The sequence below is a fragment of the Salvelinus sp. IW2-2015 genome, linkage group LG18 (genome assembly GCF_002910315.2).
Source record: "Salvelinus sp. IW2-2015 linkage group LG18, ASM291031v2, whole genome shotgun sequence".
In the NCBI taxonomy this organism is placed as follows: domain Eukaryota; kingdom Metazoa; phylum Chordata; class Actinopteri; order Salmoniformes; family Salmonidae; genus Salvelinus; species Salvelinus sp. IW2-2015.
Genome location: NC_036858.1, coordinates 10,929,309 through 10,944,452, shown reverse-complemented (window position 1 = coordinate 10,944,452; position 15,144 = coordinate 10,929,309). Strand labels below are relative to the sequence as shown.

At 42.9% G+C, this 15,144-nt stretch overlaps 1 protein-coding gene and 1 long non-coding RNA gene across 2 annotated transcripts; one reads left to right on the top strand and one right to left on the bottom strand.

The window, feature by feature from the left end:
• Positions 1 to 413: 413 nt before the first annotated feature.
• On the bottom strand, positions 414 to 4,263 carry armc7 (armadillo repeat containing 7). Its single transcript, XM_024008273.2, has 3 exons — positions 4,019 to 4,263; positions 3,642 to 3,785; positions 414 to 3,502 (listed from the first exon to the last, which is right to left on the bottom strand). The coding sequence occupies exons 1-3, from the start codon at positions 4,110 to 4,112 to the stop codon at positions 3,156 to 3,158; spliced, it is 585 nt and encodes a 194-aa protein (XP_023864041.1). The 5' UTR covers positions 4,113 to 4,263; the 3' UTR covers positions 414 to 3,155.
• A 74-nt stretch (positions 4,264 to 4,337) lies between these two features.
• LOC139029130 (uncharacterized) lies at positions 4,338 to 8,083 on the top strand. Its single transcript, XR_011481403.1, has 2 exons — positions 4,338 to 4,719; positions 7,378 to 8,083. It is a non-coding gene; the product is annotated as an uncharacterized lncRNA (long non-coding RNA).
• Positions 8,084 to 15,144: the final 7,061 nt, after the last annotated feature.

Genomic DNA, 15,144 nt, shown 5'->3' with positions numbered 1-15,144 from the left:
CTTTTCCATTGATCTCAGTGGCAGGTGGACGGCTGTTAAGCCTTTGGAAAGCCTCTCAAACACACCTATAGAAGCATGCAGACACACAGCTGGATAAGATTTCCACTCAGGTTTTGTTTTTCCAGGATACCTATCCTCTGCACCCAACACTTGTCTCAGCCAGGTCTGCAGTATTCCTGGATGAGAAACCCAGACCCTGCCCTGTCAGAGGGCCAAGAAGATCACAGATGCAGCCTACTTGAGACCTGCTAGTCAAATACTTGAATATCAAATGGAAAATACAGTGGCAAGAAAAAGTATGTGAACCTTTCGGAATTACCTGGATTTCTGCATAAATTGGTCATAAAATCTAATCTTCATCTAAGTCACAACAATAGACAAACACAGTCTGCTTAAACTAATAACACACAAGCAATTATACGTTTGTCTTTATTGAACACACCGTGTAAACATTCAGTGCAGGGGGAAAAAGTATGTGAACCCTTGGATTTAATAACTGGTTGACCCTCCTTTGGCAACAAACTCAACCAAACGTTTTCTGTAGTTGCGGATCAGACCTGAACAACGGTCAGGAGGAATTTTGGACCGTTCATCTTTGCAAAACTGTTGCAGTTCAGCAATATTCTTAGGATGTCTGGTGTGAACCGGACATGCCACAACATTTTAAATCAGGTTGAGGTCAGGACTGACTGGGCCACTCCAGAAGGTGTATTTTCTTCTGTTGAAGCAATTCTGTTGTTGATTTACTTGTGTTTTTGGTCGTTGTCCTGTTGCATCACCCAACTTCTGTTGAGCTTCAATTGGCGGACAGATAGCCTTACATTCTCCTACAAAATGTCTTGATAAACTTGGGAATTCATTTTTCCGTCGATGATAGCAAGCTGTTCAGGCCCTGAGGCAGCAAAGCAGCCCCAAACCATGATGCTCCCTCCACCATACTTTACAGTTGGGATGAGGATTTGATGTTGGTGTGCTGTGCCTTTTTTTCTCCACACATAGTGTTGTGTGTTCTTTCCAAACAACACAACTTTAGTTTAATCTGTCCACAGAATATTTTGCCAGTAGCGCTGTGGAACAGCCAGGTGCTCTTTTGCGAACTTCAGACGTGCAGCAATGTTTTTTTTGGAAAGCAGTGGCTTCTTCCGTGGTGTCTTCCCATGAACACCATTCTTGTTTATTAGTGTTTTATGTATCGTAGACTCGTCAACAGAGATGTTAGCATGTTCCAGAGATTTCTGTAAGTCTTTAGCTGACACTCTAGGATTCTTCTTAACCTCATTGAGCATTCTGCACTGTGCTCTTGCAGTCATCTTTGCAGGATGGCCACTCCTAGGGAGAGTAGCAACAGTGCTGAACTTTCTTCACTTATAGACCATTTGTCTTACCGTGGACTGATGAACACCAAGGCTTTTAGAGATACTTTTGTAACCCTTTCCAGCTTTATGCAAGTCAACAATTGTTAATCTTAGGTCTTCTGAGATCTCTTTTGTTCAAGACATGGTTCACATCAGGCAATGCTTCTTGTGAATGGCAAACTCAAATTCTGTGAGTTTTTATAGGGCAAAGCAACTCTAACCAACATCTCCAATTTCGTCTCATTGATTTGACTCCAGGTTAGCTGACTCCTGACTCCAATTAGCTTTTGGAGAAGCCATTAGCCTAGGGGTTCACATACTTTTTCCAACCTACACTGAATGTTAAATTATGTACTCAATATAGACAAGAAAAATACAATTTGTTATTAGTTTAATCACACTGTCTATTATTGTGACTAAGATGAAGATCAAATTTGATGACTAATTTATGCAGAAATCCAGGTAATTCCCAAAGAGTTCACATACTTTTTCTTGCCACTGTACATATGGGTGTATCTAAGGAATGCATTGAGTTTGATGAAAAATAGAGTTTACTGAATGCAGAGACTTTTTATTGGGACCATATGTCAAGATGTCACTGGATAGCATAGTAATGGGTCGCAGACTTGACTGCTGGAGATTTGGCTCAATATTGACCAGCTTTGGTGGAATAGGCCTGAGCAAGGCACTGCACAGAATCACTGATCTCCAAATCCTAATGTATTCCAACTCAAGATTAGCCGTGCTACTGATCCTCTGGAATGTGACTGACCAGCCTAACAACACGTTTTTCTCCACCACAGCTGGGATGTGGCCCACCAGACCAAACCAGATTCCATCCTTGTGACGCTGCAGCATCTGTGATATTGAGAGAACCCCCACGTTCCAGAGGATCAGTAGCGAGGCTAATCTTGAGTAGCTGTTGGAATACTTTGGGATTTGGAGATCAGTGATTCTATGCAGTGACTTTCTCTGGCCGATCCCTTTTAATGTGCTGAGTAACTTCAGTCAAAGGGGACATAAAGAGCTTATGTCATCTCTAAATCGGCAATGACTAACTGGGATGAAGTGAGTTGACAGAGTCAACTGAGTCTTAAGTCAATAGCTGAGAGCAACCGAGCCAGTTAACATCACAGCTTTCAACGGCTAAGCATAGCAGTGGTATTGTCTCCCTCATGTGGAAAGTATGTTAAAGTCTTCCATCACGAGTCATTGTGCACTCCTACACAGTGTACAAAACATTAAGAACACCTTCCTAATATTGCGTTGTACCCCCCATTTTGCCCTCAGAACAGCTTCAATTCGTCCGGGCATGAACTCTACAAGGTGTCGAAAGCCTTCCACAGGGATGCTGGCCCATGTTGACTCTGAATTCTTCCCACAGTTGTGTCGATTTCCTTTGGGTGGTGGACCATTCTTGATACACACGGGCAACGGTTGAGTGTGAAAATCCATCAGCGTTGCAGTTCTTGACACAAACCGGTGCACCGGGCATCTATTACCATAACCCATTCAAAGCCACAAATATATTCCTTGCTCATTCACCCTCAACGGCACACAATCCATGTCTCAATTGTCTCAAGGATTAAAAATCATTCTTTAACCCATCTCCCCTTCATCTACACTGATTGAAGTGGACTTAACAAGTGACATCAATAAGGGATCATAGCTTTCACCTGGTCAGTCCATGCCATGGAAAGAGCAGGTGTTCTTAATGTTTTGTACACTCAGTGTATGTGATTCCCTGTTCATTTCTCAGAGATCAGACATCAGATCTAGCGATCATGTCTCCAGACTAGCCTAGTCCTTAGGCAGGGGGATCCCCAGTGCTGTAGGATGGTGTCCCTGCATCTGTGCCTCTGCCCTGGCCACCTGCTCCTCAGTGCAGCAGTCCTGGAGGAACACAGAGGCCAGGTTACGCAGGCGTGGGCTCTGGGAGATGGAGAAGCGCAGCATGCACTGTAGCACTGCGGTGTCGGTGGTTTGGGAGCGTGATGCAGCGGTGGTGAGATTCATGAGCGTGGTGATGGCAGATAGCACCGTCTCCTCCCGCCGGCTGGACAGGCATCCCATAACCAAGGGGACTGCTTCGCTCTGCAGGATCTCGTCACGGCATTCCCGATCCATACTAAGGTTACATAGACCCCCTGGGAATGCACAGAAGCACTCCGTGATGGAGAGATTCTCCTTTTGAACATCTGGATTAAGGTATGTTGATATACTGTATGTATCATTTAAACATGATCTTATGTATTTCACAACTAGTGTCCCTTGTGCCATACTCACCTATCCCAAACTCCACAAAGTTCTCATTTTCCTCTGTGAGCATGTCCAAGAAGAGATCAGTAACCTGAAGGGTTCTCAGGTTCTCCAGGTTCCTCGGATCATAGGCAAAGTTGGCCAAGTTGGCCAACACTTGCTCTTTCGCTTCTAGAAGAAATGGACAATTCGATAGTAATGTTAGCTAATGCCAACCACATGGTCAAATAAGGCTCAATTAGTTATATATGGTGTAGTAAGATTTAGCTAGAATATAATCAAATGAGGTCTATCATCCACCAAATCATTACCAGGGCTTCTGCCTTCTAAAACATTAGCTACACCAATGTCTACACATATTAACCATGATATAGCCTACTCTACTGCATTAGCTAGCAACGTACCATCACTGTCGGTGTCCTGAAACTCAGTGACAAGCGTCTGCAGGTATTCAAACCGATCAGATCCCGTCGCAGAATGTCCTTTTCCCGACATCATGTGTTCACTTCGTCACAGTTACTATGAATAAACGATCGACTGATATATTTACAATGACGAACGTTCACTCAAGATAAATTAAGTAACAATCTTCACATTTTAATGCCAGTGTTGTGGCCGGATGTTTGGGACGCATTGGTCCGTCCTAGAATTGTTTCCCCACCAGGACACGGTCCATAATGTAATTGGTTCCACATAAATGGCTTTCTAGGAGGAGGATATTCCTGCTGTTTTACTTTATTTGTGAATGCGTGACAACTGTGTAAACTTGTATACTTTATAATTTAAATAGTTTATTTAAACTCTCACAAGATTCATTTGATTTAACCAACGTGTTTCGTAATGAAGGGAGGGGTGATCCGGCGGAAGTCGTTGTACGTGCATCTTTTGCGTTCTTGGGGAGGTCACGGTACCGTTGTTGTGAGATACTAGTGGAATAAGAATATTTTGACGGACAACAGTTACTAATTTTGCTAAATTCCGGACAAGTCTCGTCGTGGTTGTTGTCTACCATGAAGCAACATCAACTGTCTGCCATAAAGCGCCTTACAAAACCAATTTTATTTGGAACATTAATCGTGGGACTGGCCACTGCTTTCTTCAACAGGTGATCCCCGTTCATTAATGTTTCTAGCTAGCTATGTAGCTGTATTCTATCTGGTAAAGGGCAATCAATGACCTATTAACTATAGACGGTCTATACTTGCTCTCCACACCACAACCTAAATGGAGCTGCAGTTCTGTGTCCATAGAATATGATTTGTTTTCACTTAGTAACCTGTCTGTGTTGTCCTATTTGCAGGGAAATACTGCATTAGATTATGTCAATTCTGAATTCATCCTAAAAACGTAATTCAATGACACAATTTAATTTACTTATGACTGACTGCCCATTTTTGTCAGAGGTGGTTGAACATGTCTTTGGACCCCTATCTAGTGCTTAATGGTGTACAGTATTGCCAATGTCTGTTCGACTGCCAATAGTGAATGTGTAATAATAATCTAGTGAAACGCTAGCCCAATAATGGACTAAAGGAGCCTTATAGTCCAAGGACATTACATGTTCTGTTTAGAGGAGCCAATTCGCCTCCAAACGTGAATCCAACTTAACGTGAATTGATTTTCAATGGTGGTATGATTACAGAAACATAAAGCCCTCTACTTTGAAATCACAAAAATAATTTCACGAATGCAAAATATACGGTTACTAAAGCTTAAGGATTGGACCCTTTTTTTCCAATTTTCGCCTAAAACGACATACCCAAATCTAACCTCCTGTAGCTCAGGACCTGAAGCAAGGATATACATATTCCTGATACCATTTGAAAGGAAACACTTTGAAGTTTGTGGAAATGTGAAATGAATGTAACACATTAGATCTGGTCAAAGATAATACTAACAAAAAAACATGCTTTTTTTGTTGTTCCATCTTTGAAATGCAAGAGAAAGTCCAAAGTATTATTCCACCTTAAGCGCAACTTAGATTTTGGCCACTAGGTGACAGCAGTGTATGTGCAACGTTTTAGACTGGTCCAATGAACCATTGCATTTCTGTTCAAAATGTTGTATCAAGTCTGCCCAAATGTGCCTAATTAGTTTATTAAAACATTTAAGTTCATAATTGTGCACTCAAATGATAGCATGGTATTCTTTCACTGTAATAGCTACTGTAAATTGGACAGATTAACAAGAATTTAAGCTTTCTGCCCATATCAGATACGTCTATGTTCTTGTTACTTACAACCTCATGCTAATCACATTAGTGCTCGTTAGCTCAACCGTCCCGCTGGGGGGGACACCAATCCTGTAGAGGTTTTTAACCGATTTTAGCACAGTTTCAGCCAACAGTATTGTTCAGTGACAACACATTTGTCAAATCAATACCATTTTATTGGTCACATACACATATTTTGCAGTGTTATTGTGGGTGTAGCAAAATGCTTATGTTCCTAGCTCCAACAGTGCAGTAATACCTAACAATACACGCAATTCCAAAAAAGAAAAAAGGAATTAAGAGATATAGAATTATTACAACGAGCAGTGTCAGAGTCCGGGAATATAAATAATAATGTATATGAGGTTGTGTATACCCATTATGGACAGTATATGCATAGAAAGGTGTACAACAAAAATCACTGAATCTGGAGATTCATCTCCCTCACTAACTTCAAGCATCAGCTGTCAGAGCAGCAAACAGATCATTGCACCTGTGGTGATAATTAGGATCGATTTTTAGTACTATTGTTCAACCCCCATTGTACACTTTTTTTCCCACCTTCTAGTATTTTATGGATTGAACTAGAATATGACAACTTTCAGGATAAATCAAACCACTGTATTGTTTTTATTCATCAATATTGGTTGTGCCTAAAGGCTCTCAAACTGTATTTTTTTAATGATTCATATGTACCTTTCCTAACCCTAACATTTGCCTAAATAATCTACAAAATCAGAGTTTTTTTTTAATCTACCCGTTGGTGTTGAAATGGAGCTGAAGATGCATAGAGGGAATTCTTTCATTGATCCTTATTTTCTGAACCGGTTCTCTTGATGTCTTCTAGTCTGTCATCAAAATTCTAATTAAAGGTACACTGTATTTAAAGGGATGGCTTAAAATAAATGTACTGAAAACCCTATTGAATGAAAACTCCACAAGAAAATCGACTGGCCAGCAAGTGGGAGGGTTTTCAGCTGCTGAATTACGTTTGTTCAGCATTACGCAACTTCATAATCTAAGTCTGAATACAAACTACTGAGAAGTGCATAGGAAAGGCGTAATTTCCTAAATCGGAAATCGGGCACTTAGTGTCTATGAATGGAGTACCAAAACGCTATAAAGGTGTGTAGTAATTGAAATGATTTCTTGCTGATATGAAAGATACTTTCCTTATGTTTCCAAAACTTCACCACAAGCAATGCATGTTCACGTTCAGACCGAGGGTCGGGGCTCTTAACAGAAGTCCCCCGGGAAGAAATCAATAGGCGGTAAAGGCAATTGGCGTCTATGAATGTGTTGGTGAAAAGCATGAATGCACACACAAAAAGTTAGTAGAGGTGCTGACTAACGGCGAGTAAACTGTAGGCTATAAAAAAAAATGAGTCGCACACTATATAAGCTCCCAGTAATTTATTGGGTCAACCACCAACGTTTCGGCATCACACTGCCTTCTGTGATGATGAAACGTTTACCCAATAAATTACTAGGCACTTATATAGCGTGCGACTTTAATTGTGTGTGTGTAATTACATTGTATACCTTCTACAGACACCGATTCTTTGAGGACCTAGCAGAGATGAGGGCTCAGGAGCGTGCTAAGAATGATGCCAAGCTGATGGAGGTGCTGGAGATGAGGAAGAGGCAGATGGAGGAGTTAGCAGAGAAGAAGAAGCCACGATGAACCTCGACCCACTGGGCACAACAGACACTGAGCTGGACAGACCGAATGACAGCATCCCTTTGGTGGGTTTGCTGGGGGTTGTACAATACAGGCCATTTTCAGTGAGGGAATCTTTTAGCAAACAAGTAGACAGGACAGAGGAGCAGAGAATAAGTAATGTCACGACAAGAGCATCATTCATGTGAAGGCTTTCATTGTGGTTATTCATTCATCTAGCTTAATGTTTTCGTGGAGCTCTAAATTCAATGAGATGTCCATGAAGAGGTCCTCTTCTTGTCAAAGAAAGAACTGAAAGGCAATAAGGTGTTTGGGGAGTGGGTACACTTTTTGGTTTGCTGCTGCAACTTCACTACAATGTAATATTTGTTTAAAGAGCGGAGCATCACATTTTTGTCCCATGATGATAATTGGGTACAGCTGTGAAGTAGCTTACCGTAGTCATAATTAATTGTACAGCCAATCATGATGTTTAATCAGAATAGACTATCCACTTGTTAGTTGTACCCACGGAGAGGGAATTCAACCTCCGAAATGTATGATTGCTGGATTTAAATAAAAAAAACATGAGGGGAATGGTGGTAAATGTTATCTTTGCCTTTACCAATAAGAATTATGAAATGACGTCCTAATCTAGAATGGAAACCATTACTTTGGTGTAGTTTTTGTATAATTTTGTTCAATTTGCAAGTACAACTGTTATCCACCAGGGGGCACTGGTGACTAAATGTTCAGCTGCGTTCTTAGGGCAGCACTGTTTCGAGGGCTATGAAGCGAAAAACTCACCAGAAGTGGGCGGGTGGTAAGGACGGGACCGGCAGAGCAGTGACTGTATGCTAGCAGGACAGTCCACATCTTTGCTGATAGCGATATGGTGTTAACATACGTGGATGATAGCGATATGGTGTTAACATACGTGGATGAACTGGTATAATTTATATTGCTAATTTAGCATGTATGGTAAAGTCTCAACCCATAGCTACCTCTTACAATTGAGCTAGACAAATAAGTGAATACTGACGTTTGTATTATTTTGTGTGACTACAGCGCCAGCGATAAAACGCCAAAATAGACACGTTCTAATTGAGTGAGGCAACCCACCCGCCCAACGACAACCCGCCCGCCAGGCTTCGGTTGGGTTATTATAATTTTATACAACGGTGGGTCAAATCCTGAATGCTGATTGGTTAAAACATTCCAGCTGGTGTCTATTCAACAATTTGCCACCAGCTAAGTCTATGACATTAAAATGCCTATTTACGCAAGCCACTGTCTCATCAGCCCAGCCAGGCAATTTATAAACTTAATCTCCACTATAAAAAGCATCTAGACATTATCTCACATTTATTTTAGACTAACATTTTGTTTTCAACAGCGGAGGTTTGTATAAACCTTGCTGTCTGTCTCTCAAACATTTGCAACATTTGATCTCCTGCTGTCCTATACTAGTAATGAATGTGTCGGGACAGGACAGACAGGCAGGCAGGCAGCGTTTCTCAGCCAGTCGAAATCATGAATCAGCTGGCATAATTTTTATGGATATATACAAATGTACATTTTTAAAAAATGGTCAAACGAAACACAGCTAAATTGCAGTCTTTCCAGCTTCAGTTTGAAGTGATTGTGTTGCTGTGTTGTTAGTTAGCTCCTCTGAACAACAGTGTCCTGACGAGTGAGCACATTTTCTATGCCAGGGTAAATCGCACCTCATTGGCTCGTTGTTATGGATGTATCCAAATAAATGTCACTAGAAAACAGCTTAAACAAATGCAAATGCAGCTACTTTGCTGTTATTCTGGCAGCACTTTTTGACGTGACTGTAAGTTAGCCGTAGTTGGCTAGCTAGCAAGCAAGGGATAAGAACGTTGTAAGCCAGTATGGCAATGGAACATTAAGAACGAACGACTTCGTCTCATGCCTAACAACACCCTTGCCAATACATCCTCCAAACACTGGCTTCTCTGGCATTATCACTTAACTAAACAATGGATTTTCAAATAAATCATACAAACGCCTCGCCTGCCCTTGGTGAGTTTAGGCCTTGAATGTGATATGTTGGATGAAGGCAGTGGGCAGAGTTTACGCTCAATGGAGTTTTCGTTATTCAAGTTTGAGCTTTTTCTCAATTATTCTTTCATTGATTCCTTACACCGTCTCTCCTCACCTCGTCAAACTGCATTGGAGGGGGGGGACATTCTCCAATAGGTTTGAGAAGGAGACTAAGAGAGAGGATACAAGAAATCACAGATTAGAACCAGAAAGGAAGAGGCGAAGCGAGAGCAATTTCTCCAATAGGGTCCAGCTGTGACATCATCCCTCAGGGTTTTTATGCTGCCACCTGGGTCTTTGCAACAGGCAGCGTTTTCATTTTTTTTGCTCACTAAGCAGTTTTTTTATGGAGAGATCAAAGAGAGCGCACAAAAGGAAAAGTTCTCTCTTGGTGAGGACTCCCCATCTGAGTGAGTCAAATCACACCTCATCCTCAAACTGGCCAGCAGACGAGCAGCCCCAAGTGGAGACCCAGGACCCACCAAACCAACAGACGCCACCCCTTCCTAACAGCCTTCCTGTCAGCTCCCCTGATAGCCCTCCTGTCAGCTCCCACACATCCACGAGGACACACAAAAGCCAGAGGGTGTGCTTCTCATTGATTCAAATGGGAAATACATTCAAGAGAATAACCCCCCCCCCAAAAGAAGTGGCTAAAGTCTGGTTCCCAAACAAATCAAATTTCATTTGTCACATACACATGGTTAGCAAATGTTAATGCCAGTGTAGCGAAATGCTTGTGCTTCCAGTTCCAACAGTGCAGCAATGTCTAACAAGTAATCTAACAAATCCCAACAACTACCTAATACACACAAATCTAAAGGGGTGAATGAGAATATGTACATGTAAGTATATGGATGAGCGATGGCAAAGGTGCAATAGATGGTATAAAATACAGTATATACATGTGATATGAGTAATGTAAGATATGTAAACATTATTAAAGTGGCATTATTTAGAGTGGCATTGTATAAAGTGACTATTGATCCATTTATTAAAGTGGCCAGTGATTGGGTCTCAATGTAGGCAGCAGCCTCTCTGAGTTAGTGATTGCTGTTTAGCAGTCTGATGGCCTTGAGATAGAAGCTGTTTTTCAGTCTCTCGGTCCCAGCTTTGATGCACCTGTACTGATCTCGCCTTTTGGATGGTAGCGGTGGGAACAGGCAGTGGCTCGGGTGGTTGATGTCCTTGATGATCTTTTTGGCCTTCCTGTGACATCGGGTGCTGTAGGTATCATGGAGGGCAGGTAGTTTTCCCCAGGTTATGCGTTATGCAGACAGCACCACCCTCTGGAGAGCCTTGCGGTTGAGGTTCAGCCCGACAGGATGCTCTCGATTGTGCATCTGTAAAAGCTTGTCAGGGTTGTGGGTGATAAGCCAAATTTCTTAAGCCTCCTGAGGTTAAAGAGGCGCTGTTGCGCCTTCTTCACCACACTGTCTGTGTGGGTGGACCATTTCAGTTTGTCTGTGATGTGTACGCCAAGGAACTTAAAACTTTCCACCTTCTCCACTGCTGTCCCTTCGATGTGGATAGGGGGGGTGCTCCCTCTGCTGTTTTTTGAAGTCTACGATCATCTCCTTTGTTTTGTTGACGTTGAGTGAGAGGTTGTTTTCCTGACACCACACTCAGAGTGCCCTCACCCCCTCCCTGTAGGCTGTCCCGTCGTTGTTGGTAATCAAGCCCACTACTGTTGTGTCGTCTGCAAACTTGATGATTGAGTTTGAGGCGTGCATGGCCACGCAGTCATGGGTGAACAGGGAGTACAGGAGGGGGCTGAGTACGCACCCTTGTGGGGCCACAGTCTTGAGGGTCAGCGAAGTGGAGATGTTGTTTCCTACCATCCCCACCTGGGGGTGGACCGTCAAAGTCCAGGACCCAATTGCACAGGGCGGGATTGAGACCCAGGGCCTCCAGCTTGATGATGAGCTTGGAGGGTACTATGGTGTTGAATGCTGAGCTGTAGTCAATGAACAGCATTCTTACATAGGTATTCCTTTTGTCCAGATGGGATAGGGCAGTGTGCAGCGTGATGGCGATTGCGTCGTCTGTGGACCTGTTGGGGCGGTAGTCATTTAATTCAGTTATCTTTGCCTTCTTGGGTACAGGAACAATGGTAGCCATCTTGAAGCATGTGGGGACAATAGACTGGGATAGGGAGCGATTGAATATGTCTGTAAACACACCAGCCAGCTGGTCTGCGCATGCTCTGAGGACGCGGCTAGGGATGCCATCTGGGCCTGCAACCTTGCGAGGGTTAACACATTTAAATGTTTTACTCACGTCAGCCACGGAGAAGGGGGGGTGGAGTCCTTGTTTGCAGGCCATGACGGTGGAACTGTATTATCCTCAAAGCGGGCAAGGAAGGTGTTTAGTTTGTCTGGAAGCGTGACGTCGATGTCTGTCACGAGTCAATCACCACCTTCCGGAGACACCTGAAACCCCACCTCTTTAAGGAATACCTAGGATAGGATAAAGTAATCCTTCTCACCCCCCCCCCCCTTAAAAGATTTAGATGCACTATTGTAAAGTGGCTGTTCCACTGGATGTCATAAGGTGAATGCACCAATTTGTAAGTCGCTCTGGATAAGAGCGTCTGCTAAATGACTTAAATGTAAATGTAAATGTGGCTGGTTTTCTTTTTGGAGTCCGTGATTTCCTGTAGACCCTGCCACGTACATCTCGTTTCTGAGCCATTGAATTGCGACTCCACCTTGTCCCTGTACTGGCATTTTTCTTGTTTGATTGCCTTGCGGAGGGAATAACTACACTGTTTATATTCAGTCATATTCCCAGACCTCTTTCCATGGTTAAATGCTGTGCAGCGCGCTTTCAGAATGCCGCCATCCATCCACAGTTTCTGGTTAGGGTAGGTTTTAATAGTCACAGTGGGTACAACATCTCCAATGCACTTCTTTATAAACACACTCATCGAATCAGCGTATAGGTCGATGTTGTTCTCTGAGGTTGATCGGAACATATTCCAGTCCGTGTGATCAAAACAATCTTGAAGTGTGGCTTCCGATTGGTCTTACCAGCGTTGAATGGTTCTCATCAATGGTACATCCTGTTTGAGTTTCTGCCTATAAGACAGTAGGAACAAGATGGCGTCGTGGTCGGATTTTCCGAAGGGAGGGCGGGGGAGGGCTTTGTATGCATCGCGGAAGTTAGAGTAGCATTGGTCGAGGGTATTGCCCATGCGCGTAGCACAATCAATATGCTGGTAGAATTTAGGTAGCCTTGTTCTCAAATTTGCTTTGTTAAAATCCTCAGCTACAATAAATGCAGCCTCAGGATATATGGTTTCCAGTTTGCATATAGTCCAGTGAAGTTCCTTGATGGCCATCTTGGTGTCTGCATGAGGAGGAATGTACACAGCTGTGACTATAACTGACGAGAATTCTCTTGGTAGGTAAAATGGCCGGCATTTGATTGTAAGGAATTCTAGGTCGGGTGAGCAGAAGGACTTGAGTTCCTGTATGTTCTTATGATTACACCATGAGTCGTTAATTATGAAGCATACACCCCCGCCCTTCCTCTTCTCAGAGACATGTTTATCTCTGTCGGCGCGATGCATGGAGAAGCCCGGTGGCTGAACCGATTCCGACAACATATCCCAAGAGAGCCATGTTTCCGTGAAACAGAGAATGTTACAATCTCTGATGTCTCTCTGGAAGGCAACCCTTGCTCGAATTTCATCTACCTTGTTGCCAAGAGACTGGACATTGGCGAGTAGTATACTCGGGAGCGGTGGGTGATGTGCACGTCTACGGAGCCTGACCAGGTGGCTGCTTCGTCTGCCCCTTCTGCGGCACCGTTGTTTTGGGTCGACTACTGGAATTAGATTTATTGTCCTGGGTGGTGGTCCGAACAGAGGATCCATATCGGGAAAGTCGTATTCCTGGTCGTAATGTTGGTAAGTTGACATTGCTCTTATATCCAATAGTTCTTCCCGGCTGTATGTGATAAGACTTGAGATTTCCTGGGGTAACAATGTAAGAAATAATACATAAACAAAATACTGCATAGTTTCCTAAGAACTCAAAGTGAGGCGACCATCTCTGTCTGCACCATCATTCATCAATAGGCATGCCCTGGAGCTGTTGTCAAAGGACAGACTAGGTTCCCAGCCACATCATAATTCACATGAGCACAAATGACCTGAGGGCCCAGCAGGAAAGGGAGGCCACAGCAGGAAAGGGAGTGATTGAAAAAGCTTCTTCCACTTTCCACAAGTGGTCATCTCCACCCTGCTATCATAAAAATACTTTCACCCTGCCATGTGAGAATGCTATTCACTGACTACAGCTCAGCCTTCAACACAATGGTGCCCTCAAAGCTCATCACTAAGCTAAGGACCCTGGGACTAAACACATCCCTCTGCAACTGGATCCTGGACTTCCTTACGGGTCACGCACAGGTGGTAAGGGTAGGAAACAACACATCCGCCACGCTGATCCTCAACACAGCGGCCCCTCGGGTGCGTGCTCAGTCCCCTCCTGTACTTCCTGTTCACTCATGACTGCATGGCCAGGCACGACTCCAACACCATCATCAAGTTTGCCGATGACACAACAGTGGTAGATATAACTAAGTCTAGCATATAGGACCTGTTTCAAATTATCACTTTTACACTTACTATAAAATAATGGCACAGGATTTATAAGCATATCTTGCCAGCTAAATGAACAAGCCTACAGTCTATGGCATGGAGCATAGCCATATAAATAACATACAGTAGGCCAACTCATATTCTGTTCTTCTGAAATACATTTTCTTCATATCATGTTTCTTTAGACCTGACTAAAATAAATAATGGATTTATTGTGAGGGTGTATATTCAGGGTTGAGTAGGTTACTTTCTAAATGTAATCCGTAACAGTTACTAGTTGTCTAAAATTGTAATCTGTAAAGTAACTTTTGGATTACCCAAACTCAGTAATGTAATCTGATTACATTCGGTTACCTTGAGATTACTTTCCCCTTAATTCTTATGGCTGCAGGGGCAGTATTGAGTAGCTTGGATGAAAAGGTGCCCAGAGGTGCCCAGAGTAAACTGCCTGCTCCTCAGTCCCAGTTGCTAATATATGCATATTATTAGTATATTTGGATAGAAAACACTCTGAAGTTTCTAAAACTGTTTGAATGATTCATGTGAGTATAACAGAACTCATATGGCAGGCAAAAACCTGAGAAAAAATCCAACCATAAAGTGGGAAATCTGAGGTTTGTAGGTTTTCAACTCATCGACTATCGAATACACAGTGGGATATGGGTCATTTTGCACTTCCTAAGGCTTCCACTAGATGTCAACAGTATTTAGAACCTTGTCTGATGCTTCTACTGTGAAGTGGGGCCCGAATGAGAGGAGATTGAGTAAGGTCTACCATGACCTAAACATGCGCTGATCATGCGCGTTCATGTGAGAGCGAGCTCTGTTCTATCGCATTTCTGAAGACAAAGGAATTCTCCGGTTGGAACATTATTGAAGATTTATGTTAAACATCCTAAAGATTGATTCAATACATCGTTTGACATGTTTCTACTGACTGTTACGGAACTTTTTGACATTTCGTCTGCTTTAAGTGAAC

Excerpts from the sequence above, each read along its gene's own strand:
- armc7 (XM_024008273.2), bottom strand. The coding sequence starts at position 4,112 with ATGATGTCGGGAAAAGGACATTCTGCGACGGGATCTGATCGGTTTGAA. Across the intron at positions 3,786-4,018 it reads TCAGGACACCGACAGTGATG|AAGCGAAAGAGCAAGTGTTG; the intron begins GTACGTTGCTAG and ends CATTTCTTCTAG. Across the intron at positions 3,503-3,641 it reads CTTTGTGGAGTTTGGGATAG|GGGGTCTATGTAACCTTAGT; the intron begins GTGAGTATGGCA and ends GTGCATTCCCAG.